At 35.1% G+C, this 27,515-nt stretch overlaps 1 protein-coding gene and 1 pseudogene across 1 annotated transcript in view; one reads left to right on the forward strand and one right to left on the reverse strand.

The window, feature by feature from the left end:
• RSRC1 (arginine and serine rich coiled-coil 1) overlaps window positions 1-27,515 on the reverse strand; it is a 414,695-nt gene that overhangs the window by 4,875 nt on the left and 382,305 nt on the right. Inside the window, exon 8 of the mRNA XM_078432217.1 lies at window positions 4,275-4,381. Within this exon, the coding sequence (XP_078288343.1) occupies window positions 4,275-4,381 (107 nt within the window). The remainder of the gene's footprint in view (window positions 1-4,274; window positions 4,382-27,515) is intronic.
• Window positions 24,070-25,059, forward strand: LOC132684102 (protein LLP homolog pseudogene; annotated as a pseudogene).

A 27,515-nucleotide genomic window follows, 5' to 3' on the forward strand; every position in this document is an offset into this window, starting at 1 on the left:
GAATTCATAATTATGAGAGACACTGGATTAGTAAAAACAAACACAGGCTCTGGAGCTGAATAAATATTGTTTGGATGCTCCTTCTTGTCATTTATTAGCACTCTGACTGTGGGTTATAAAGTTTGCTGAGCCTCAGCTTGCTCAGCTGTAAATAAAGGTTACTGGCATATTAGACAAATCACATATGGTAAATGTCTAGCATTAAAGATAGCCATTATTATTTTAGTTACTTTAAATTATTTAAATATAAAAAACAAAGTGGGGCTACAATACACCATTGTTTTCCATCATTTTCTTATTAGTGCTTTAATGTTTCCCAATGCTGTGCTGAAACAAATTGGCCCAAAGCTGATGTGTGTATACTAAACCAGTAAGTTGAGTAAACTGTAAAGCTGCAAAGTAATTTTTTAACCAGTTGCTTAGTAATACAATAGGTCACCAAGCCTCAAATGAGAATTTTAGGATCTATAGACCATAAAAAAATTATGTAAAACAATCTGTGACTGAACCAAAATGAGAACCCTTGCATCTCCAATTTCTTTTAAGGAAGCCACAGACAAATGCAGCCCTCAGCATTCAGTAAGGGGAAGAGGTGGAAGCAGGAGCAGGGAGAAGAGCAGTAACACTTCCATTTCCGGAATGCTTCCTATGTGCCAGGCGCTTGGTTGTTTTATGTAAAGTATCTTGCTTATCCTTATAAAAACTTCTGGCAGGGGTATTATCTTTCTTTCAAGATCTTTTTATTTAGTCAATTACACATCCAGCTCTTGATCTTGGCTCAGGTCCATGATCTCATGGTTTGTGGGATTGAGCCCCACATTGGGATCTGCGCTGACAGCATGGAGCCTGCTCGGGACTTTCTTTCTCCCTCACTCTCTGCCCCTCCCCCACTTGTTCTCTATCTCTCAAAATAAATTTAAAAAAATTTAAAAAAAATATATGAGAGTCATGAGTTTATCATATGGTTTAAGGACACAGCCATTAAATGGCAGAATCAGACCTGACCGTACATCTGTCTGACCTTATATCGCATGCTTTTGACCACTGCTTCCTAATTGCTAAACCTAAGATTTATTATAATTTGGTTTTAATTTTAGAGGAAAGAAAGAAAATATTTTAACTGAATATATTTTTAAGTGGCACAACTCACAGTGCTGGATCAATAATAATTTCTAGGCTGCTTTTGCTTCTCTGTCATACTTATCCAATCTAGAACTATTCAGTTCTAGGCTTTCCAGAATTGATTTTATTTCTTTGTGTGAATTACTGTTAAGGGCCACCTCTTCTAAAAGCCAGTTGGAACCGTAGATGGATTTCTTCCATACAAATTCATGAATGGTCCTTATGTTCCTTATGAGAGGCCTCTATTTCATCTGAATCCTCTCTAACAGTGGCATCTGAATTAGAAGTACAAGAAAAGCTGTATTAAAGGTGAGAGAAAATTCCAGCTCATCACTAAAAACTAAAGCAACAGAAATTAATTATTAAAATAATTAATAATGGTGGTCCCTTTGATCAGAGATGTAGGTGAAATTCCTTTCTATTGGTCCCATGGAAAGCCATTTAGCTATATAGGGTTTTGTTGGAGATTTAGGAAGAAGAGCTTTTCTCTTGGATTTAGCCAGTTATCTTAACATTAATAACCTTAAGATGTTAAGGGAAATAATCTTTTAAAACTTTTCTAGGGGAGGGGCGCCTGGGTGGCTCAGTTGGTTAAGTGTCCGACTTCGGGTCAGGTCATGACTTTGTGGTTCATGGGTTTGAGCCCCGTGTAGGGCTCTGTGCTGACAGCTCAGAGTCTGAAGCCTGCTTCAGATTCTGTGTCTCCTTCTCTGCCCCTCCCTTGCTCATGCTCTGTCTTTCTCTGTCTCTCAAAAATAAATAAATGTAAAAAAAAAAAAAAAAAGTTTTAAAACTTTCTTAGGGGATACAGTGAGGTGAAAGCATTACAGATTCTGGAATTGAAATATACAGATATTAATACATTTATACCTTTCAAAAGACTTTAAAGGTAAAGCCAGATGTCTAAAGATTTTCTGTTTCTCAGCAAGAGGTCTGCCTTACTGGTGAGCATGGATACTTGGAGAAAATCAGGGGCATATTAAGAAATGTAATTGGGGTAAGATGTTTATACTTAAAAAAGACTGAGCAACTACAATAGAAGTTTTTAAGCACTATGCTTAGTTTACAGAATGTACTTAAATATCAAATAATTTAGATGTTACAAAATGTTATTTAAAAATAAGCACTTATTGGATCAAGAACCATGCTAAGTATTTGATAATCATCATATTTACTCCTCAACAAATCCAACAGGTAGGTATTATTAGTTCTATTTTATGAATTTGGAAATTGAGGCCCAAAGAGGTTGAGAAGCTCACTGAAGATCATGGCAAGAAGTGTGGAAGTTAAGATTCAAACTTATATCTCTTGGAGTTCAAAGCTCACCCTCTTTATACTACATCAGGTATACTTCTTCTTTTTCTTCTTTTTTTAATCTTTATTTTTTTGAGAGGCAGAGAGACAGAGTGCAAGTGGGGGAGGAACAAAGGGGGAGGGAGACACAGAATCTGAAGCAGGCTCCAGGCTCTGAGCTGTCTGCACAAAGCCTGACGTGGGGCTCAAACTCATGAACCACAAGTTCATGACCTGAGCTGAAGTCTGATGCTCAACTGACTGAGCCACCCAGATGCCCCTATCAGGTATACTTCTGATCAATATCCTTGATCATTGTTGATTTTGCTTGTTATTGGAAGAGCTACTAGTATCTTGGAGGAAAAAAATGGAAGTAAAAATAAGTTTATTATATTAATAATTAGTACCAAAGAGAAAAAGTTGTTTAGAGGAAAACTTGGTGTATTAACTAGAGAGGAATGAGTATTTCCACAGAAAGAAAATGCTAGGTTATCTTGAGTCCAGTCAGAGCTGGGAAGTCAGGATGAACTTCAGAAAGCAAATACTAGGAAACAAAATAAATTACAATTCTATGAGGACATATGAATGACCTTTATATGTAAGATATTAAAGAGTAAGATAGTAAATAAAATGAGCAACTATATTTATGGATGTCCATTGTAGAGTTCCACCATTTTTTAGGAGTTATGGTGGCAAATTATAAAAAGTTCAAATGAAATTCAGGAAACAACAAGGCAAGGACCATGGATTAACCAGGGCTGTCTACTGCTATGCACCAGGCGCCAGTGCTCAAGTCACTTCTCCAGGATGAATTATTTTAAAAAGTATACGGTAATTGAAAAGATGTCCATATCACCAGCAACAGGGGAAATGCTAATAGAAAAACAAAAGGTCAACTTATACCTGACCACATATCAGGTCAGTAAATGTAAAAATATCTGATAAGGATTTGGTGTTAACCAGGGTGTGAGAGGCAGACATCTTGCACTTGTGGGCAGAATCTGAATTGGTACAATGTTTTTGGAGGATGACTTTGGGAACATATATGAAGATAAACAATATTAACCTTAAGCAAATATCTCCAACTTGAAAAATTTATTTTACAAGGATAATAATGGATATTTACAAATATGTATGTAATACTTTCAAACTTACAACTACTTAAATATCTAATATCAAGGAAAAAATCAATGAATTATGGTAAATTCATCAGCAGGATACTGTATAGTCACTAATGTATTTACAGATGTAGAATATTTTTGAATAATATTCATGACTTTATTACATGTATGTTATTAAAGAATACATGTATTTCACAGAATGCCTTTTCTGACTCAAGGAACAGATTCCTAAAGACAGCCTTGATACGAACTGAAAGAATACAGGCAATATTCAACAGAAATAAAATGCCAGTCAGAACTCCTTTTACTAGAGTTGAATAAGTGATACCCATCTGGGCAAAGGGTGTAGATATATGTTACTATTTGGGTAAAAATCTGATTGTTAAAGCTCTCCTCTAACTTTTGTCCAGAAATGTCAATTCAAAAGTAGATGCAGGCATCTGAAAAGAAAACTATATGTTCATAAAATGCATATTACTGCTTTAGAACTGTTGACATTTTACTTTGTCTTCTCAGTGAATTTTAAAATAAAAATGGCATCAGATATATTTTTACAAGTTAAACTTGAACTGATTCTCACTGATTCGTTCTCTCTCTCTCAATAACATGCTGACACTCGCTCACCCTACTTCATCTATCTGTTAGAAGAAGCACTTACATTTAAGTAAAATCCATTAATAAAGCACCTCCTCAGAGGGAATCTAAAGGCTTATTCATAATGTCTGGATGAAAACTTACCTTTTTGACTTCTTTACTTGATCTGAATGTCTGCTGAACAAAAGAATCACTTTCAATAGCTTCAATTTCTTTTACTCTTTTTACTTGTTCTACCAGGGTGGCTTGGTCTAAAAAAAGGGGGGGGGTATAATGTCAGTGTATTTTGTGTGTAAGCTTGTTAACAACACTATTCTAAGCAAGGTTCTTTCTTTCTGTGAAGTAATTTTATGACTTCTGGAATTTACCTGGATGAAAAGATGTTATAGTTAAGCTGTAACAAAAAACTATTTCCCCCCGGAGATCCACAAATATAATATTCTTACACACTAAGGCTCTCATCTAAAACCTAAAACATTGCTGAGAAGTCACTGCTATAATGATCTAAGCTAATCTGGGCTAATCTAGTGGGAGGGCTTTGAAAATTAAAAAAATATTATGGAAATACATATAAAAGGAATAACAGCACAATGAATCCATTTGCACCCATCACTCAGCTTCTATAGTCATGAACTTTGTTACTTCTTATTTACTTTATTGATCCTCACTTCATCTTTTTAGCCTCACTTCATCTTTTTAGGTAGACATGGAGTACTCAAAAGTAGCTCCCAGACACTGTACCATGTTACCCCTAAGTATTTAGTAGGTATTTCAGGTAAGGGCTTTAAAAAAAAAACCCAAACATCAGTAACGCAACTACAATACCATCTTTACATCCAACAATATTACCAATAATGCCTTAATATCATCTTATACAGACCATGTTTAATTTTCACTGTCTAAAAAAAAAAAAAAGTATTTTTTACAGGTAGTTTGCTTAAAACAGGATCCATACAAGGTCCACACATTAGACTTGTTTGATAAGTATGTTAAACCCTTTTAATCACTGACAGTCTTCAGTCCCTCCCTTTCATTGCCATTTATTTGTTGGAGAAAATGGATCATTTATACTTAAAATTTTTCTACATTCTAGATCTGGCTGATTTTATTCTCATGATGTCATTTAACATGTTCCTCTATCCTTCGTATTTTGTGTAAGCCAGCAGTTAGATCTAGTGACTGGATAAGATTCAAGTTCAATTTCTTTTAGTCAAGAACACATCATAGGTGATGCTTTGTAATTCCTATCACACCATACGAGGATGTGCTTCTCCCAATTTTAAAGATGTTAAGATTGATCAGTGGGTCTAAGTTGATGTCAGCCTGACCCTCTTATAAAGTTCTTCATCAACTTTTCACTTAATGTTTTTAGCAGACATTAATGTTTGTTGATTAAACCCATTATTTCATGAGATGTTGTAAAATGGTGATTTTCTAATTCTATTATTCTTCCTGCATTTATTAGCTCTGATTTCTATGTAATGAAGAACTTCCCTCACTGGCTGTGAAGTATATAGTCTGTACAGGAAAGGGAGAATAAATGTTTAATTTTTTCCCTTTACTTGTCAATTTTGATCCAAAGATGAATGAGTTCCTGAATATTTATATACTTAACATATTTTACTCCATGTAATCATTTTAATATATTGTTGCTCAGATTATTCTACCTTTGGGTGGTGGGAATCTCTTGAAGTTGGTCCTGTATCCTTTTGATATAGTTAAGGGGTGACTCAGATGTTCCAGGTTCATTTTGTACAGTCCCTGTCCAAGACCTGAAATTAGCTGTTTCTTCAAAGGGCTCAGACTCCTGTTAGTGGGGAATGATATTCCGAAACAGTAACTGGGACACCGGGGTCTTTATTGTTATTAGTCTGTCACTGCTTCTCAGCTTTTTCAGTGGGTGGGATAGGAAATACATATTTTAAGAAGAGAAAACTTAATATGAGTTCTTGCTGATACTATCAATCAAATTAAAGATTAGAGGACTTTTAAAGTCTTTGATTTTTTATTTGTATGTCTTTTCTTTCACTTTAAAAATTTTAAGTCTTAATGATATGGTCAAAAGTACTTAGCTGTTTCTCCTAATATGAAAGTTGAGTATGTATTTGTTTCATAATAACAAGATAAATATCACTATTAACAACAAGATAAATTAACACAGTTTAACATTTCTTTATGGTTCTTTTAGATCTTAGGAATCACTCCACTGATCAACTGTCAAAACACTATACTCTAGGGGCGCCTGGGTGGCGCAGTCGGTTAAGCGTCCGACTTCAGCCAGGTCACGATCTCACGGTCCGTGAGTTCGAGCCCCGCGTCAGGCTCTGGGCTGATGGCTCAGAGCCTGGAGCCTGTTTCTGATTCTGTGTCTCCCTCTCTCTCTGTCCCTCCCCCGTTCATGCTCTGTCTCTCTCTGTCCCAAAAATAAATAAACGTTGAAAAAAAAAAAAAATTAAAAAAAAAAAAAACAAAACACTATACTCTAAGGTTACTTAAAATAATTTTCCATGTGATTATGCTACCAACTTGATATATGGCTAGGTTTAGTTTGTTTGGATTCATTTTTGATTTTTAGGTCTTGCTTTTTGGTCTTTGAGGTCTTGCTGTCCTTGTGAATAATATTAATATTTTTTATTTGATATAGTTGACACACGATGTTACATTAGTTTCAGGTGTACAACACAATAATTCAACAACTCTATATGTTATGCTATACTCACAAGTGTAGCTACTATCACCATAAAATGCTATTATAATACCAATGACTATATTCCCCTAAACTATACCTTTTTGTTCCAATGATGTATTCATTCCATTACTAGAAGCCTATATCTTCCACTCCTCTTCACCCATTTTGTCCATCTCCCAACCCCCCCTCTTCTGGCAACCATCAGTTTGTTCTCTGTATTTGCATATGATTCTGCTTTTTGTTATTCACTTGTTTTGTTTTTTAGATTCCACATATAAGTGAAATCATAGGGTGTTTTCTTTTGTCTGTCTGACTTATTTCACTTAGCATAATAGCCTCTAGGTCCATCCATGTTGTTGTAAATGGCAAGGTGTCATCTTTTTTATGGCTGTGTAATATTCCTGTGTGTGTGTGTGTGTGTGTGTGTACGCACGTGTACATCTTCTTTATCCATTCACTTATCGTTGGACACTTGGGTTGCTTCCATATCTTGGTTGTTGTAAATAATGCTGTAATAAACATAGGGGTGCAGATACCTTTTTGAATTGTTTTCATTTTGTTTGGGTAAATATCCATTAGTGGAATTACAGGATCATATGGTATGTCTATTTTTAATTTTTTGAGGAACCAAAAAACACTTTTTATTTCTTGTCTTTAATATTTTTTAGTTGCATAAAACACATGATTCTGAACTCAAAACAAAACATCATTCAGAGAAGTCTAGGTTTCCTTTCCCATCCCATTCTCTCAGTTCTTTCCCCAATCCATAGGTAACCATTTTTTATGAGATTTTGGTTTTTTATCCTTCCTTTGCTTCTTTCTGAAAATGTTAAGTATACACATTCTCTTCTTTCTTACACAAAATTAACATACTACCCAATATGTCTTCAATATCATTTCACCCCAGTATAAAGACTTCCCCATTCTATTTTATAGCTATACAGTTACCTATTTTATGGTTTTATGATAGTTTTTTTCCTCACCAATGCCCTATTGGGGGTCATTTGAGCTGTTTTCAGTCTTTTGTTTTTATAATTAGTGCTTTCCTAAATAGCCATGTGCATGTGTTGTTTCATATTTTAGGTGTTTTTTTTTTCCTTAAAAAAAGGTTTTCTTTCTTCTTTTTTTTTTTTTTCTTTCTCCCTAGGCTGGAAAAATGCAACCTTATGGTTCACACACTCACGATTTAAACTCTTGCTCTAGGCTGATAGGAATACATGGCTGAATTAGGAGTCACTGTATATTCAACTAGGGCATCTAAAAAATTTTGGGGTTTTAGACTTTATGGACAATAACTGGATTTACATGCTAAGAAACAACTGTAATAAGTGGTGTGGCAATAAGGTAGTTGTTTGCACCAAAGGACTTTTCACGTCCCAGCAGATCTAAGCTTAAAAGGCTAAGTGTTATAGAGAGTATGAAAAGAAATTTGGTTTAATAATTTCAATAAAAATTAATGACTTATCAAAAATATTTGCTTCAACTTTTGGCCAATCACAAATTATAATTTTTTTAATGTTTATTTATTTTGGAGAGAGAGTGTGTGAGTGGGGGAAGGGCAGACAGAGAGGGAGACACAGAATCTGAAGCAGGCTCGGGCTCTAAGGCATCAGCACAGAGCCTGAAGCAGGGCTCGAACTCATGATCCACAAGATCACGACCTGACCCAAAGTCATATGCTTAACTGAGCCACCCAGGCACCCCCACAAATTATAATTACATAGTCTTATGCAAGCTCCAGTTTATTTAAGGAAAAGATACGCTTCTGGGGATGTGTCCCTGACAGATGTAACCAGTCCTTTCTCATGTGAAAAATAATGCATGGAATGTCTGGAAGCAATAGCCACCAGAGCCAACACTCCCATCTTTGAAAGAATATATTTTACAACATAAAAGCAAGCACTGCTAGAGTGTCATGGATGAGCAAACAGTTCCACATGCTTTAGAATAAAAGCTCCTGTGGATTTTAATTATGCAATGTACTAATTGGGCATAAAAAATGAGAGAAAATTCTTTGTCCGGCTTATTTATTAATGTGAACATATCTCATACCTGTGGATGGTATTTTTATTAGTTACATGTATAACAGTGTTAATATGGCAGAGAAAAGTCACAATGGATACCATTCCATGTGATCCAACTTTAATTTGTCAATATGAAAATACACCTGTTTGGGTAGGTCTTAATTAGTTTCACTATTATTTCACCGTAATTAATTCCCAACCAAAAGAGAATATTTCTGACTTCAGGATGATGTCTCATGTATATCAACTATTTGAAGTCTTGGATTTTTTTCTCTAACATATTCTCTTATTTGGATTTACAAAGCACATCATTAGTACTAAAAGTCAGAGGTGAGCTCACACAAATAGTACTTGATGTGTAAAGTTTATAGTGTTTACAGCTTTAAATATGGACAAACAACCAGCTCCTAAAACAAATAAAAGTGTTATCATGGAAGCTAGCCAAAGGGTCAGTATGTTTAACAAAACACCACTGGAGAAATAATAAAGGAAGGAAGGAAAAAGATTAGAGAAAACCAGAATGTTGTCTTTGTGTTTTTTTAAAGATCACTTCAGGACTAACAAAGTGACAGGGCAGATAAGGGAAAGCTAGTTTGCCTCACTTACAATATGAAAATAAACCAACAGAGCTTGTATGTTTCAATGCAGGAACCATTTTACCATACTTAAAGAGTACGATATTTAAAGAGTAAGAGAGAGATATCTAAATCAAAATTTGAAAAACTCATGGGAGATTTACATTTTTCGTTTTAAAATAGCTCAGCTTCATGCTGTCTAAAAACAGGCATCGAATGGCTTCATACTCAAAATTCGAGTATCAATGTCATACAAATGTATGTGTTCAATATAATCCTGCCATTTTGGGAAATGGAATAAAACACATCAATAATATACAGTAAATTGTTTTAAATTCAGGTTCTTTAAGGTTTAGATATCAATTTGTCATTTAAAAATTCTTTACCAATTTTGACTGGGAAAAATGTGAATTAAAACTCCTTATCATTTACATGATTGGCATGAATGCCTAGCATACAAGGTTATCTTGTATTTATCAGTCATGAGGTAAAAATAAAGACCAAGGGACACATGATTGGGAGAATCAAAGTTATGGGATGTTTTTAAACATCAACATGGCAAACACGAAGGAAACGTATCTATTAGCCCTTGATCCTATCTGATAAACACATTATTGGTAAATAAAATGACGTCCATAGGTAGTTTGTAAAATTTCAGTGGAAGGGATACATATTATAGTAAAATAAAAAATAATGAAGTCAGAAATCTAAGACACCACAGATTAAAAAAATCAATACTAATTCACCACATGGAAAGTCATTTTGTTTCCTATGTGATAAAAAGTTATAGTCAAACATTTTATTAGTCACTATTGATGTTGCATTATACAAATTAGTCTCACCTACCACTTCAAGGTATATTTGATAATTTCACATGACATAACTTTTGAAGAATTTTCTTTAAAAACATTATCAAGTGAAACACAAAGCTAATATTAAGATTTGTTAGTAAAGATGATAAGGTCTGATATAAGCCTTTTATTTGAAAACACAAAATTTTAATCTATATACCATTTGTGGATTACACGAACCAATCTCTCTAAACTGGCAGCAATACAAGGCTGAAAACAGCAGATGGCACTATTACCCAAGATGTAATCATGGAATAACTGCCAATGTTTCATGAAAGGTATCTTACACATGAAAATCTCATCTTCAATTGACTCCCTTTGAATATTAATATTTTATGAATTTCCCCAAAGTTAAAATGCATTTTATGTTACAAAGAGTTTGGGTCAATTGCCCTCATAGTTATTGAGGTACTCATGCTACTCTTCCAGGAAAAAAATATTTATATACTAATAGTATTGCTATAAATACATGAATAATACAAAAGAATATCTTATTTTCTGTTTAAATGGACTCAAATTTTAGTCAAGAATGGAAATATTCATGAAATTCCTATTTATGGTAAAATATAGATACTGAAAACAAACCAGTCTGAAACGTAAAGCATTTTCAACTGCTATTACAATTAAAAAAAAAAAAAAAAAAGCAAACAAATTGGCCAGTAAACAAAGATAGTTATTCAATAGACTATAAACAAATAAAGCTTACCAGGAAAAAGCCACAAAGCTTACCTGAAATTCTAAGTAAGGTGATATAATCTAAGGTGATTATAACAGTTTCTCATGAACACAAATTTTAACAAGACACAGCATTGCTTTCCCTTCAAAACAGTATATTTTAAATAAGTTTCTTTCATAAAGCATATATTAGAAATCCAACCTCGACATTTGAAGACTGTTCATAAGACCCAGATCCCTGGGCACAAATTCCCAGAAATGATATCCACAAATAACTTGAAAGATGAGAAAACTTAAGTAGAATGTGGCTGGTCTATTAGTCTTCTGGAAGCTGATAATACAGTACCAGGTTATATAGGTCAATGAGGCTCCTGAAGGCTTCTAGTAACAACCCTCTTTGGATAAGGTCCAAGACAGACTAATCTTATATTAAACTGCTTTCTGTATCAAATTAAGTAATAGGAGTAACTTTAATGTGACTGTACCAGTGAAGAGTTTCTGATAAACATTTTAATAAGTGGGTATCAGGCTAGGTTTTATTAAAAAACAAAATACACACTGAATACCTCATTTAGCTCCTCTCACCTAGAATGCTTTCACCTTTTCTTAATCTTCCCTATTACCTTCACTTGCCACCTGTGAGAAAAGGGCCTTTTCCATAATTCATTTGGCTCTTAGCATATGTTGCCTTGCACTGATATTAATCTCTTCATTAGTGAAAGCTTCATTTCCCCAGCTAGAGGGAACATAACTTTTTCTGTCAACCCCAGGACTTAGTGTAGTATGCTCTATTATTTAGTAAGCCGTCAATAAACTTTTGTTGAAAAACTAAAAATTAAAAGGCATGAAGGTAACCATTAAAAAAAAAAACACCTTCTTGCGGGGAGAGAGGGAATGTCAAATTATAAGAAGTTTTTGTAACTTAAAAAATTAGGTGTCTTTAAGTAGTTAGTTTAAGAGCTCTGGGTTCAGACTATCTGGATTACACTTTATCTCTGCTAATAACCAGTTGTGTGACCTTGGGCAAGCAGTTCAAGCTGTAATGGTCTCAGTTTTCTCCTCTGTGTCATGGGAATAACAACCTAAACATCACAGAATGGCTGAGAGGGGACTCTTTTTCCCTCCTCTCCTTTCCTCGTTTCAAATATTTGAGCACATTCAATGTACCAGGCATTGTTCCAAATACAAGGGTTTAGAAACAAGTAAGTTTCTTTCCTCATGAGGCTTCTATTTGTCATGGGAGAGACCGATAATAAACATGTACATAAACAATATAATATCAAGAAAAATAGAGCAGGGTAGAAGGCTAGAAAGGAGAACAGGAGCTATTTCAAATGGGATGATCAGGGAAAAACTCTCTGACATGCAGAATCCAGCAGACAGAAGAATCATGTGAAGGATCAAGCCAAGAAAATTTAGGAGATGATACATGTGCTAGAACAGGGTAAGGAAGCACTAAAAGCACTTAATAAATGACAGACTTCATAAATGAGAGACTTAGTACTAGAGTGTTAATCTAGTAGTAGTAGTAGTAGTAGTAGTAGTAGTAGTAGAGACGTGGAAGTTGGCTAAAACGTTTGGATATAACCTCAATTTCTGGCCATATCATTTAAGGCTTTTATGAGTTCAGCCACACAGTAACTAGCTTTAGCTCACACCTTTTGGGGCATCACCTGTGGTGTGGCAGGGCTGTGGGAATGACTGGAAGAGGGGACAGGACTACGCACATCTTTGAGAAGGCACCAAAGGTCCAGCTGACTTTTATCACCCCCCAAGACGCTGGACTCCACCCTGGCTCACTGAATGCTGCAGGCTGAGTGGGGAAGTAGTGTTTCATGGCCTCCCATCCTCCAGTGACTCAAGAGATGGGAGGTCCTGCCACTTCCTAATCGGTGCCTCGTAACGCAAACTCCCCAAAATAGTAGTTGTGTGGTAAAAATCATGTTATAAAGCAAACGCATTTTAGCTTAGTGTCTGTAAATCTACAGACACTTTGTTTTGATCATCAATATCTGGAATGACCTTGTGAGGAAGGTCACAAAGGCTAGTTTTTCATTTAAATTGTTGTTGAAAAGGCCAGAGGAGCTGTTCTGGTGGAAGAAGTAGTAATCACAGTAGTAACAGAAGCTTACATTTATGGCACTCTGTGCTAAGCACTTCACATGGGTTACCTCATTTAACTATCATAACTATAAGAAACAGTACTATTATTCTCATTGTACAGTTGAGAAACTAAGGCTAAATAACTTGATCAAGGTCACATAACTAGTTGGTGGTAGAAATGGGATGCAGTTCACGAACTGTGATCTAGTCATTACCTCCTAGTCAAATAAATTCTTTACCCACACCTGCCAAATAACAGCTTATTTTTTTCCTCCTTTCCATCCATTTACTAGAAATAATAAATGTTCTTGGTATTGTTCTTATTCTGCATTTTAATGCTTATTCATTCAATACAATACGGCTTTTTTTTTTTTTTTTTTGGTAGAGAAGATGCCATAAATATTATCTCGGTCTTCTGGCATTATCTTGAGCTAGATTACAAATGATATTTTCAGAAGCTTACACATTTGAAAAAGTTTTTAAAGAATTATAAATGTCATATCCTGAAAACTTTTATTAATGAATTAAAAAATATAAAGTTTTTAGAAAACCTAGCTACTCTTTCATTTAAGCCTAAAAACAACCTGAGTAGTAAATTACCATTTTAGAACTGTTCTTTATTAATTGTGTAGCAATTGTTGTTGCAAAGAACTAAAATCGTTTCTGTAAATTTGGCTAAACCCTGACTATTATGTAATCTACTACATAGACTATTGCCTTATGCTCGCCTCAAGTGTAACAAACATGGGTAGTCAAATCTACTTTAAGAAGTGGCAAGAAATAATAACTCCAACAAAGCTAAAGCTACTGGAAGCTTTCTTATTTTAACAGGACTGAGAAAGGACTATAATTCGAAGTATACCAGATTAATAGGGCGGAATACAGACTCTGAAGTCACTGTTTGCTGTCCGTTTTAATTCTAGAATTCTTATTGACTCTAATTAAAATTCTGTAGATGGAAGAGTTGTATGTTTCTAAGGAACTTGCAGCGAATGCTGTCTGCCAGCCATCTCCAAACACCCCATAACCACACACAACTTGCCTGTCAGGAGAGCTAATGCAGACATCGCAGGGCACACCACATTTGTCACTGTGGCTAATATCAGAGATACGCAGCTCTTTTTTCTTAGCACACAAAAGCAAGATATGTAATTCAATGCTCAATTTACCCTTGTCTCGCAGGAGATTTTTCCCCGCTAATTGATAGAAATTAAGCCATTAATCAAGCCACTAGCCATCATTCAAACCAGAGAAGATGAATACAAACTTTCATCATAACCACCTTCCCCATTTTAGTGTTCATTAGCATTAATTTTTAATGCAATTATGCTATTCTTTTACGCTGAGCTCATAAATTACTGCTCTTTTGTTGCTGGCTGGCCTTGTAAAATCCAAACTAATGCTTTGTGCTCTGATCTTAAAGGCAATTACTAGGTTCTTCTTTTATATCTTTGCATCCCCAGTAACCTTTATATATAACGAATACCCATGGCTGCCTATGCCTGTTTGTTTTTTTAATGTCTCTATATAAACCTTTGTGAACATATAAATGTAGTCAAATGTATCTACAATAAACATAGATATGTGTACACACACACCACATACATTATAAAATACAGATGTTAATATAAAAATAAGATGTCACAAATTCATATTATAGTTCAGGTTCAAATATAATGATATTATTATGGTTTCTCATGATTAAAATGTAATGCATCATTGTACTAAAGTTATAATTTGGTAACAAATTAGAGAAAGAAAATAGGAATATTAATAATGGTTGGTTAGTATACACATATGTAAGAGTCCAACAACTACAAGAAATAGAATGAATAACTATGGCATATAAAAATCCCTTAGTACTTTACCTCGGGTTAATGTTTTATATTTAAATCCTTATTTAAAAAAATTGTGTCAAAACCTGAAAAGTAATGAGATTAAAATGAAATGAAAATGAAAATGAAGAGTACTGAAAAGGAAGATCAAAAGAACCATTTATCCAAAAGTGTGTTTACAAGTACATATAAGGACTCCACAGTCTTATACTGTGCGGAAGCAGCAGTTTATACGAAGATGACTGTAGTAAAAAGACAGATTTTCCAGAAATAAATACTGAACCCAAAGGCAGCAATCCACTCCTTCCTCCAACCCAGAGAAAGTCAAAAGATGTACTCTCTTTATAGTCCCCCCAATAAGCATTGGTTATGTTCACTCCTAGGTGCAGAGGAGATAAAAAACAAACAAACAAACAAACAAACAAACAACCCTGCAACTCTCTTCCTCTATCAACCCAGTAACGCCTTTGCCTTTGTTTGTAAGTTGTTATGTTCTGGCCACCCACTAGCTAGACAAAGGGTACCTATGTGGCATTAAGATATGAAATAAAACTGGGGAAAAGGAAACTTATTGGGAAAATGTCAGTAACACTGGTGTTGGGGCCAGCCCGTCACCTCTGGCAGTTGCACAGCTGCTGCCTACCCTTAACACCATGATACTGGGGAAGGGAGTACAGGGTATATTCAGGAATCTTCCAACAACAACAACAAAAAAGCTTTGAATCATTAACATAAGATATCTTCTGTTTCCTCTCATGGTTCATTCTCTATTAGATTTCATTTCTAAAAAAATTTTTTTAACATTTATTTATTTTTGAGACAGAGAGAGAGAGAGAGAGCATGAACAAGGGAGGGTCAGAGAAAGAGGGACACACAGAATCTGAAACAGGCTCCAGGCTCTGAGCTGTCAGCACAGAGCCCGACGCGGGGCTCGAACCCAAGGACTGTGGGATCATGACCTGAGCCGGTCGGATGCTTAACCAACTGAGCCACCCCGGCGCCCCAAGAATTCTTATTTATAAGGAACTATGAGCTGACTGTGGGTAGGCACAGGGATTTATTTTGTTTACAAAGTGCAATTGTTATTTTATTTGATTCTCAAAGAGACATAATTTTTGGTAATAAATAATACCCCCATTTTTCAAATACAGTATCTGATACTCTCAAAGTTTAAGAGGACCCAAAAGAGGCAGAGTTGGAATATGAAGCAACTTTGTCATTGCACGTCAAATTCTGTATGTTTCTCACTGTAACAGGTGTCTCCTAAGCTTTTGAATCTGATAACTACATGGCTGTTTAAGCTTTTTCATATGCTTATCAAATTTATATAAAATTTTGATCTTTTAAACAGAGATGGGGTAGGGAGGATGTTAGAAGATATTAATTTCTTTTTCTTAAAAGCAGAGTATTTTGCTATATTAATGAAGTGCAGCATATAAAACTATAACATTTAAAGAAACCCAGTATGGGTTAGTCTGCATTTTCTAGAATTTCATACAAATGGTATACTCTTTCATGTCTGATGTCTTTCACTCAACATGTTTTTGTAATAGCTCCTTGTTGTTGGGTAGATCTATTGTTCCTTTTATTATTGGTAGAATTCTGTTACATGAATATCCACAATTTGTTTATCCATTCACCTGCTAATAGACATTTGGGTTGTTTCTAATTTCTGACTTAAAAAAAAGTTTTTTTAAATGTTTACTTATTTTTGATAGACAGAGAGACAGATTGTGAGCAGGGGAGGAGGCAGGGAGAGAGAGGGAGACACAGAATCTGAAGGAGGCTCCAGGCTCTGAGCTCTCAGCACAGAGCCGGAAGCAGGCCTGGAACTCACGAACCACAAGATCATGACCTGAGCTGAAGTCGTACACTTAACTGACAGCCACCCAGGCACCCCTCCAGGTTCTGGCTTTTGAGAATAAAGTTACTATAACATTTATGTAACGTCTTTGTGTATTTCCCTTCTCTTGGGTACATATGTAATATTGGAATGGCTGGATTATACGGTAAGTTTGTATTTCTCTGATGACTAATGATATTGAGCATTTTTAGTGCTCTATTAACCATTCACTTCTTTTTTAAATTGTGTCTCAAATCTTTTGATCATTATTTAATTAGGTTGTCTGTATTCTTCTCACTGAGTTTCAAAAACTTTATATCTGTTCTGGATATATCCTTTGTCAATATGTATTGCCAGTATTTTCTCCCATTCTGTGACTTGCCTTTTCTTTAACACATTTTTTTGATGTTTATTTACTTTTAGAAAGAACGAGCCAGTGGGGGAGGGGATGATAGAGGGGGCCTGAAGATCCAAAGCGGGCTCAGTGCTGATAGCAGGGAGCCCAGTTTGGGGCTTGAACTCATGAACTGTGAGACCATGACCTGAGCTGAGGCAGACGATCAACCAACCGAGTCACCCAGGCGCCCCACTCTGCCTTTTTGTTCTTTATGGTGTCTTTCAAAGAGCAAAACTTTTTAATTAAAAAAAAGTCCAATTTATTATTTTTAAAATTTTGTGCTTTTTTGTGTCTCTCAAAAAAATATTTGCCTACCTCAAGGCTGCAAACATTTTCTTCTAGCTCTGTAATACATTTCAAGCTAATTTTTATGTATTGTGTGAAATAAGTGTCATTACTTATTTTCCCCATAAGGATATTCAGTTTTTTCAGCATTATTTATTAAAAAGACTTTCCTTTTCCCACTGTATTGTTTGGTAGTTTTGTTGAAAATTAATTGGCCATATATGTGAAAGTTAATTTCTAGTCTCTCTAGTCTGTTCCATTTATCTATATGTTTATCTTTACACAGTCTTAATTACTGTAATTTTATAGTGAATCTCAAAATTAGGGAGTGTAAATCATCTTTGTTCTTTTAATATTTTAAAAGTTTATTTATTTATTTTGAAAGAGAGAGACAGAGAGAGAGCACTGGAGGGGCAGAGAAAGAGGGAGAAAGAGAGAATCCCAAGCAGGCTCCACACTGTCAGAGCAGAGCCCGATGTAGGGCTCAAACCCACAAACTGTGAGATCATGACCTGAGCTGAAATCAAGAGTCAGACACTTAACTGGCTGAGCCACCCAGGTGCCCGCCCCTAAAACTGATTCTTAGTAGAAACTTTGTTCCTAACACTTTAAGTTGAATTTTAGCATTAGGATGCAAAGCATAATATATAATGAAATTCACTTTCAGGAATAAGTTGAAATACAAATGATTAATAAAATTAGACCCTCTCCAAATATTAACTTGTTAGGTACAGCACTTAAAAAAAAAAAAAAACAACAATGATCAATTACTTAAATCAACTTTAAAAATAGTTTTTGTGGAGGCACCTGGGTGGCCCAATTGGTTAAGCATCTGACTCTTGATGACTGTTGATACTGGCTCAGGTTATGATCTCACAGTTCGAGAGACTGAGCCCCTGTAGGGCTCTGTGCTGAGCATGGAGCCTGCTTGGGATTCCTTCTCTCCCTCTCCCTCTGTTCTCCCTCTCCCTCTCCCTCCCCCCTGACCCTACTTGCATACACTCTTTCCCTCTAAAATAAAAAAAAAAAATTAAAAAAAATAAATAAAAGAGTTTGGGGGAACTGGTCAAGTTGTAAACATGTTATTTATCACCAAGAGATACTGTTATGTTAAATTTTTATTTCTTCTGATTTTAGAGTAAAGAATTGAGCCACATTCCTATTACTTTATAAAGGAGTTGCCACATAAGAAGATAATGGTTTAAATGACTAAATATTGATGGCAGGTTTTTTTTTTTCTTTAGTTTAAGAATGTAGCCTGGAAAATGTATTCAGGCATAACTGATGAAAGAAAATCAGAAAGGAGAATAAGGGATGACAGATTAATAGAAAGGGTAAATTTCCAGGGACTTATAAAGAAACAAGAACCAAGGGTGAGTACATATGTTTAAGAATCTGAACTATTTGGAGAAATTCTACCTGTTCAGGGAAAAGAACTGGGGCATCTACATCCAAATCAAATGAATGAATAATCTCTTACTCCTCAAACTATCATTTAAGAAGCAATATATATATACACATCCTAAACTGAATTCTGATGTCTGTAATTATAATCTCCTTTCTGTTTGTTCCACCATTTTGTCAACACTTGCTTCTCATTACAGTCTTTCTCTTCAAATAAATGCAAATAAGATTCTTGTCTTTTAATCAAGAAAAGCCCTAAATGGCACATTATTATATTATTAAAGTATAGGTAATAATAAATCTATATTACTAAACTCTCTCTGTTTCTGTATGTTCCAATACAGTTGGTCAAGCCGCACATAATGAAATACATATGATTCTTATTTGGTTTAAATTATTGCTAAATTTGGACAGGTTTAAAATCTTCACAATGTTATGATAATTATATGATAGTAAGTCAGAGCTATGAATTATATGCACAGCTTTGTATTTTTTTTTTCAATTAAAATATTCTGGTGAGATAGCCTAATGATTTGGTGTTCTAAATTGTATTGTAAGAAAAATATTTAAGTTGAAAATCTCACATGAGTAACAATCGTAACCTTTATAAAAATGGAGAGAAGTTTCCACATTTTAACTGGTTTCCAGTACATTATGATTTCAATAAAGCATATCATACCTAATTCCCACATTCGCCACATTGAGCATAAACGCAGCCATTAAAATAAGATGAAAAGCAGAGGATAGACAAAGCAATAAAGAAATCAACAAATGGGAAATGCGACATATATTTTAGCCCATTCCTCTGTGACTCTGACAGAAATCCGCTACAGGAACAAAGTAATATTAATGCTAAACATTCAGGGCTGCCTGGGTGGCTCAGTTGGTTAGTCAGTCATCTGACTCTTGATCTCGGCTCAGGTTATGTCTCACAGTTTGTGGGATTGAGTCCTGCGTCCAGATCTGTGCTGATGGTGTGGAGCATGCTTGGGATTCTCTCTCTTCCTCTCTCTTTCTAGCCCTCCTCTGCTCATAGCCTCTCTCTCTCAAAATAAATAAACTTAAAAAATATTAACCATTCATTTGCTTTTAATAGTGTTTTTTCATGACAAGCACAATGTTTTAAGTTATAAAGTTGCAAAATAATAGGCAAGTCCAGCTCTATTTATAGGTGAAGTGACTATTAAAATTAGCACGCCAAGTTCTAGCTTCACAACTATATTATCTTAGTCAAGCCTTCCCATTACATTTCTATCTTCTCTTCCAAATTAAGATATGGTACCTATTAAAATACAAATATGATCTCTGGATGGAAGAAACACTTTAGGAGAGACAAGTTTATTGTTCTATAGAAGAGAACAGTGCCCTGCAGGGCTGATAAATTTGGAGAAAGGAAAAATCCAGGAGATGAGGAATTGATGGGGAGATCATGATTGTTTGGGAGCTAAACCTTGGGAATAAGGTAAGACAGGAGGTCCTGAAGATGGGTGCAAAGGTTGCAGGACAAGAAAGTGAGATGGTGACAGAACATTTATAATAGTTCTGAGCTTCACATGCAAATCTTCCAATTACAGCCCAGCATGGAAGGACAGGGGCTCTAGGACAGATCTCTAACCACAGGAATATGATTTTTGAGTTATCTATTCCTTATACATTTTAATTCTTATGGATCCATACCAACTACCAATGTGTGATGAGTGTTCCAAAGATCTCTGATCTTTGGGAGAGGGGAGATGGCAGTGTTAGTGACAATCATTGTGTAGTATCTCAAGATATAGGAAGAAAAATCTATAATGGGTCCATACAAGTAAGGAAATTTATAAACCTCTTGAGGTATATTTGCCAGTCTGTAGCATCTGTAACTGGAATAGCCAGGGCATATTTCTTATGTTGGATATAAGTAAACTTTAAGTAAAATGCTTAAGAATAAAATCCGAACTCATGAACACTAAGATTGAGTAAAAATATAAACTTTATATGCATAAACACTTCCAGACCTACTGAAACTCATTTAATAATCACAAAACTGATACTGTGTTAAGACTAAATAACAATATTAGAGCTAAAAATGAACCTTGAAAATGAAACCATTACAAATCCACAATTAATTTAAAACATTTCAAGAAGAGTTTTTACGGGCTGACTCAGGGCTTGATCCTGGCAGCCAGATGGATGTAGGAGGTCAATAATCCAGAAACAATGAGACAGTGATTAGTCAGTAAAACAAATCCCTGGAAGCAATTACTGTTCAACACGTCAGAAAGCCATTTGACCAAAATAATCAGAATATGGATTGCGAAGTTTCAGTGTCTCCCTGCTATCCCCTTTCTAAAACTCTTCTTTAGTAAACATATTATAAAGCCAGTTACTACTTCAAACAACAATTACTCACTGCTAAAAGTCTTTGTTCAAAAATGATGACTGAAGAAAGGTCCCTCTACACAAGCCAAGTTTACATGTTCCTACATTCTTTATGTCTATCCAGTCAGACATACTGCAAAGGTGTAAGCTCTAAGAAAATCTCATCTGGTCCAAAAGATTATCAATCATCCTTAAGTTTTTCTACAAAACAGCAATGGGACAAACATGCATGAGTCAAGGAACCAAATGTTATGCTTGGTCTACAAATACGGCATTTGGATCATACTAAGCATTCACAAGGAATCTAGTAGGTACCTGTTGAATGGTCTGCTGAGCTCAGGCCACTGTTGCTATAGAATGTGGTATTCCTGTATTAGGGAAGGAAGCTCCTTAAAGATTTTTTCTTCTCTCTCTTTTTTTAAATTTGGGAAAATGTCACAGACTTGTTTATTGCCCTCAAGAATTTCTAGGTAGTACTTAAAAGCTACTTTCCATTGTCCTTGAAAATACTAAATGAAAGGACATATCCTTGAAGCTCCTTCGTAGGAGCAGGATTACACTTCCATTTCTACTCCTGCCCATCATTCAATAAAGTGATCACTTCCTCAATCCTGAAACTTTCTTCATTTGGCTTTAATGACACCATATACTCCTCGTTGGGCACAATTCTTCATTTTCCTACACTGGCCCCTCTAACTGTTAGGGTGCCCCAATGTTCAGATTGGACCCCTTCCTTTTTTCTATCTTGATTTTTTCTCTAGATGACCCATCTACATGCTAATGACCTTCAAATCTTTAGGTCTAGTCTTGACATCTTTACCAAACTCCAAACCTTGATTTTTCTCTCTTATCCCCTAAATTGAAACTATCACTTTTCATTGGCTTCCTATCACATTTAAAATAAAATTCAAACTCCATACGCTTACTTAAAAATCCTACATAATCTGGCTCCTACTAAGTTTTTCAATCAAATTCTAACCCTTGCCCTAGCTGCACATGGCCTTCTTTGTGGTTCTTAAGCATTCAAAACTTGCTTCCCCCTTAGGATATTTATGGAAGCTGTTCCTTCCCCCTAGAATGCTCTTTTTGTACCAAGTCCCTTTTTGTTCAGATTTAATTTAAATGCCAGCTGCTCAGGGAGGCCTTTCCAGAGCACTCAGTCAAAAGCACTCACTAGTCACTCTCTAGCACATCAAGAGAGACTAGAGAAATGAGTTAATTGTGAGGTTATTATGGGAATTTAGGCACAAGATGATGACTATCCTGATCATGTGGGAACTGAGAGCCAAGTTTTAAACACAATGACTTTGACATGCTTGTATGTTAAAAAAAAAAAGTCATCTCCAAGTCTGGAGTTCAGAAGAGAAAGTCTGGGATATAAATTTGGAAGTAATAAGCATACACAAAGCATTTACTCCAGTCGAAAGTGACAAATTCACCTAAGAAGTTATAGAGAGAAAAGAAGTGAATTCCAGTGAATGCCAATACTTGCAGATTGGGTAGGAAGAAGAGAAAGGGCTAGCCAGGACTGACAGGAAAATCAGTATTATGTCATATAAAGTGAAAAGGAATTTCAAGAAGGCTAGTATGGTGAGTTGTGCTGAATGCTGCTACAAGGTTAAATATGATGAGAAAAACCCCACTAGATTTGGCAAATTAGAAAGTATTGGTGATTTTGAAAAAAAAGGAGTTATAAGAAAGTAATGTGGTAAATCACAATTGGAAAAGATGATGGTTAAATAAAAACTCCTATTTCCTAGACAATGGAGGATAAGATTATTTAAATGAGACTTCTGCTGAGCACAACAAATAATACAGGACAGAATATTAAAAAAAATCAAATTACATATATTGTTGAGATCATATGAGGTAAGGAATCCACAAAGACCAAAAATGAAGTGAACAGTTCTAGCAGTCCTCTAACTCATAAGGAAATTGAATCATTTGCAAAAAACTTTTCTATAAACACTAGGTTCATAGAGTTGTACAGCAAAATTCTACCAAACTTTCAAGAACAAGATAATTGTGTTCCTAACTCATTTCCTTACTTTCTAACTCATTCATTCTCTTCCTAACTTCCCAACTCAAACTGACTTCCTAACTCATTTTATTAGGCTAGCACAAATCTACTTTCAAAACTAGTCAAGAACAGTACTAAAAGGGAAAAATTATAGAAATAAATCATGAATGCAGATACAAAAAGGGTAAAAAAGTAAACACACACACACACACACACACACAGTACACAAACATATACATACCCACGTATAACTCATATACAAACAAATGAAATCCAGGAGTGTAAAAAAAGATAATACATCATAATTAAGTTGAAGTAACTCTAGGACCGCAGGTTTGGTTCAGCATTAGGAGATATGTTAGTGTAATTCATAAAATTGTCTGATTAAAGGAGAAAAACTAAACTAAAAAACTAAAGCCTTCAACAAAATTCAACATTTATTTGAGATTAGAAACAAACTTAGGGAAGGAAGGAAACATCTCTAACCTGAAAAAGGGATGTACTCCTCCTTCCCCAAAACTAAACCAAATTGAAAATGGTAAGGCAAATATCATACTGAATGGTACAATGTTAAAAAGTAATCTTTATGCCCACAAACAGGGTAATTATGCTAGCTAGCTATCATCATTTCTATTAGGTACTGGTGGTCCTAATCAGTGCCATAACATTAAAGAAAGGAAACAAATGACATAACAATTAGGAAGAAACGTAAAGGTGACTATTAATAGATAAAATGTAGAGAAAACCCAAAAGTATCTATAGATAATTTATTTGTTATATACAAAACCAATATTTAAGAGTCTGCTGCATTTGTGTACATCAGCCATGAGCAGAAAATATAATTTAAAACAAGATACCATTTTAGTGGCATAAAAATATAAAGTACCTCAGCATAAATCTAACAAGTGATACGCTAGTCCATTAGGGAGAATATCGTGAAAGTTTAGAAGACCTAAGTAAGCATGCAGAGTTATACACTGCATAACTGCGTAAGATAAGAAGATACAGCACACGCCTGGCCTGGCTCCTGGGAGTGTGTGGAAGGCACTGCCTGGAAGGCCGAAGCGTGGAGGCTTCCGGACAGCGTGGTCTGTGTGCAGTCTCTGAGTTTTTGAGTTTCCCGTTTTCCAGGTAAAATATGGCTAAAAGCCTACGGAGTAAATGGAAAAGGAAGATGTGTGCTGAAAAGAGGGAAAAAAAAAAGAATGACCCAAAGGAACTCATCAGACTTAAAAGTATTCTTAAAATAGATAGTGGTATTTTAATGACAGATGTTCCAGAGATATCAACTGTGGTGGTACCCAAATATTGTCAAAACTCAATGCATGGTGCCAGATGAAAAAGATAACATGAAAAGGGAGACTGATATTAACAGAAACCAAAAGAGTCTTCTAGACCAGCATGGACAGTAGTGCCCCATACGGATGAACCGGAGACGAAGGAAAAGGACAAGGCTGAAGGCAAAGTGAGAAAAATGGAAGGGGAAATGCAAAACAAAGGCAGCAAAGGCAATGAAGGGTTTGGCCTGTTAGACTCTTAAAAACTGAAAAAATCCTACATGGGACAGGTCTTTGATTAGAATGTATACATGGATTTCAACTTCCACCAAATGAAAACTTTGTTTCCAGAATTAATTTGGCCTCTTTCTTCAATTCAAACCCAACTTAACTCCTAAAATTTGTTTTGGGAGCTTGATACAATATTTTCTTTTCTTTTAATATCTTGTTTGATAAATGAAAGTTACACTGATATTTTAATTGGATGGTGTCCAATGTGCAGGGATTCTCAGACATCAAAGGTCTATCAAGTGTTATTTGGTTGTAATTGCTTGGTCTTAGTAAGATAAAAAAAGATATACTGACACATTCGAGCTAATTCAGGTTTAAGGAAAACTTCTACACAATTTAAAATATAATGTCAGTGGATCTTATAAGCACCACTTGTTTGGAGTTTTGATTTTGTTTAATTCAGAATAAAAGATTTTTTGTCTAGATCTTGAAAAAAAAAAGATAAGAAGATACAATATCATAAAGATACCATTTCTTACCAAATCTATAGATTCAACGTAATTTCAGTAAAAATCCCAGCATAACAATGGATCAGTCTATTCACTTATCTATTTAGTAAATCTCAAAAAATTCATTCTTAAATGTATATGGAAAAGCAAAGCTTAAACATAACCAAAATGTTCATATAGAGAAAAATGAGGTGGGTGACTTACTTTACCAGATATCAAGACTTATTATACGGCTAGTAATACATACACTATTAGTGTAGGGATAATTAAGTTGACTAAGCAGGACATACAGCAGGACAGAGAGGCCAGAAATATTCTACACATATTGAGAAGCCTGGTTGATGAAGGCGCTGGCATTGCAGCTCAATAAAAAGAGACAGTTTTCAATAAATGATGTTGGAATAAACAGTTCCCCAAACGAAAAAAAATTAGACCCCTACAGTGCACCATATACAAAAATCAATTCCTGGTGGATTAAAGCTCTGTGAAAGGCAAAATTTTTACAAGACAATGTAGGAGAATATGCTTATGATCTTGAATTAGGGAAGAATTTATAAAACAGGACCAAAAAAAGTATAAGACATAAAAGGATTGATAAATTCATATACATAAAACGTTAAGACCTACTGAGAAGGTATCTATAATAACACATTAGATGACAAAAAAAATTGAAAATGCTAAAACCAGTAGAAAAATACAATAAAAACTTGAATAGGAATGCCACAGATGAAGAAATAGCAATGACCAATACATACGTTAGAAGAAACTCAACTTCATTAATCATCTTGGAAATGCCCATTCAAACCAAGATCAGATATCATTTTACAGTCAGCACATTGTGGCAATAACACCACACACTGGCAAAAGTGAAGAAGTGTGGAAATGCCAAGTATAGCAAGGATGTAAAGCAACCAGAAATGCCATACAATACTTTTGTGAGTAAAGACTGGCACTGACCACTTTGGAAACAATTGGGCACCATTTGGTAGAACTGAAGATGTGTCTCTCTTATATCTCAGCAATTCTACTAGACATATAGGCCCTAGAAAAACTCTTGTATATGTGCACCGGAAGAGAGAAACTATGTATATTTCAGCAATGTTTATGACTGCAAAAAATCTGAAACAATCCAAATGTCTGTCAATAGGAGAATGAATAAATTTGGGTATATTCAGAAAACAGAATAGTTCCTAACAGTTAAAATGAATTAACTACATCTATAAGGATTATGATATAAGTATACCATAATGTTGAACAGAAAAAGAAAGCAAGTGATAAAAAAAAAAATCACACACTATTTTTTTCATTTATAAAAGGTTAAAAAGTATCGAAACATAAGTGTTATATTATTGGGGATATACACAAATACAGTGAAACACACAGAGCGTCACGAGAGTAACAGGCACAAAATTCAGGATATGTTAGATAAGACTGGAGAACACTGCAAGAAAGGGTTTCACTGTTCCATATCGCAAGTTGGGAGATGTGTGCAGGTGTCTGTATTACTGCTATTTTTATACCTTTCTTTTTTATTTAAAATCTTTATTTATTTTTGAGAGAGAGAGACAGACAGTGAGAGACAGAGTGTGAGCAGGGGAGGAATAGAGAGAGAGAGGGAGACACAGAATCCAAAGCAGGTTCCAGGGTCTGAGCTGTCAGAACACAGCCTGATGTTGGGCTCAAACTCACAGACCGTGAGTTCATGACCTGAGCCAAAGTCGGACACTCAACTGACTGAGCCACCCAGGCGCCCCAGAAATATAGTCTTCTTAACCTATTATGAAAATTAAGTTAGTGTGGTGTACAGGTGAGAACAGGGTGACCAAATGAACATGAGGTGAGTGTTACCTCACAATGATGCTTCTTGTGCCTAGAAAAAGTTAGAGTTAAAAATCAGGTAGAATGGTGTCACCATAGTTACTTACTCCAAGAAGCCTTCCTAGATCCTTTTAGTAATAATATCTTCTATGCTACATGGACTCTAGGAAAACAGTCTAACCCAACCTTTGCTAAAAGCATCCGCAGGCACTGACAGCAATTAAAGATGACCCCGACCAGCTTCTTCCTAGCCTGTGGTGTACAGTCAATGAGGAAAGATTGATCTTTTTTCAGTTAAATGTCACTGATCCATAGTGGGGGAAAAAAAAGATAAACATTATAAGTGAGCAAACCATATGTTTACAGATATGGAAAAGTGAATATATCTGGAGAGAAATGTAAAATATTCCACTTATATGTATTTTAAAAGAAGAGGGAAACACATGACATTTAACTATAACAAACATAACAGACCTCAGATATATATA

The sequence above is a fragment of the Panthera onca genome, chromosome C2 (genome assembly GCF_046562875.1).
Source record: "Panthera onca isolate mPanOnc1 chromosome C2, mPanOnc1 haplotype 2, whole genome shotgun sequence".
Lineage (NCBI taxonomy): Eukaryota > Metazoa > Chordata > Mammalia > Carnivora > Felidae > Panthera > Panthera onca.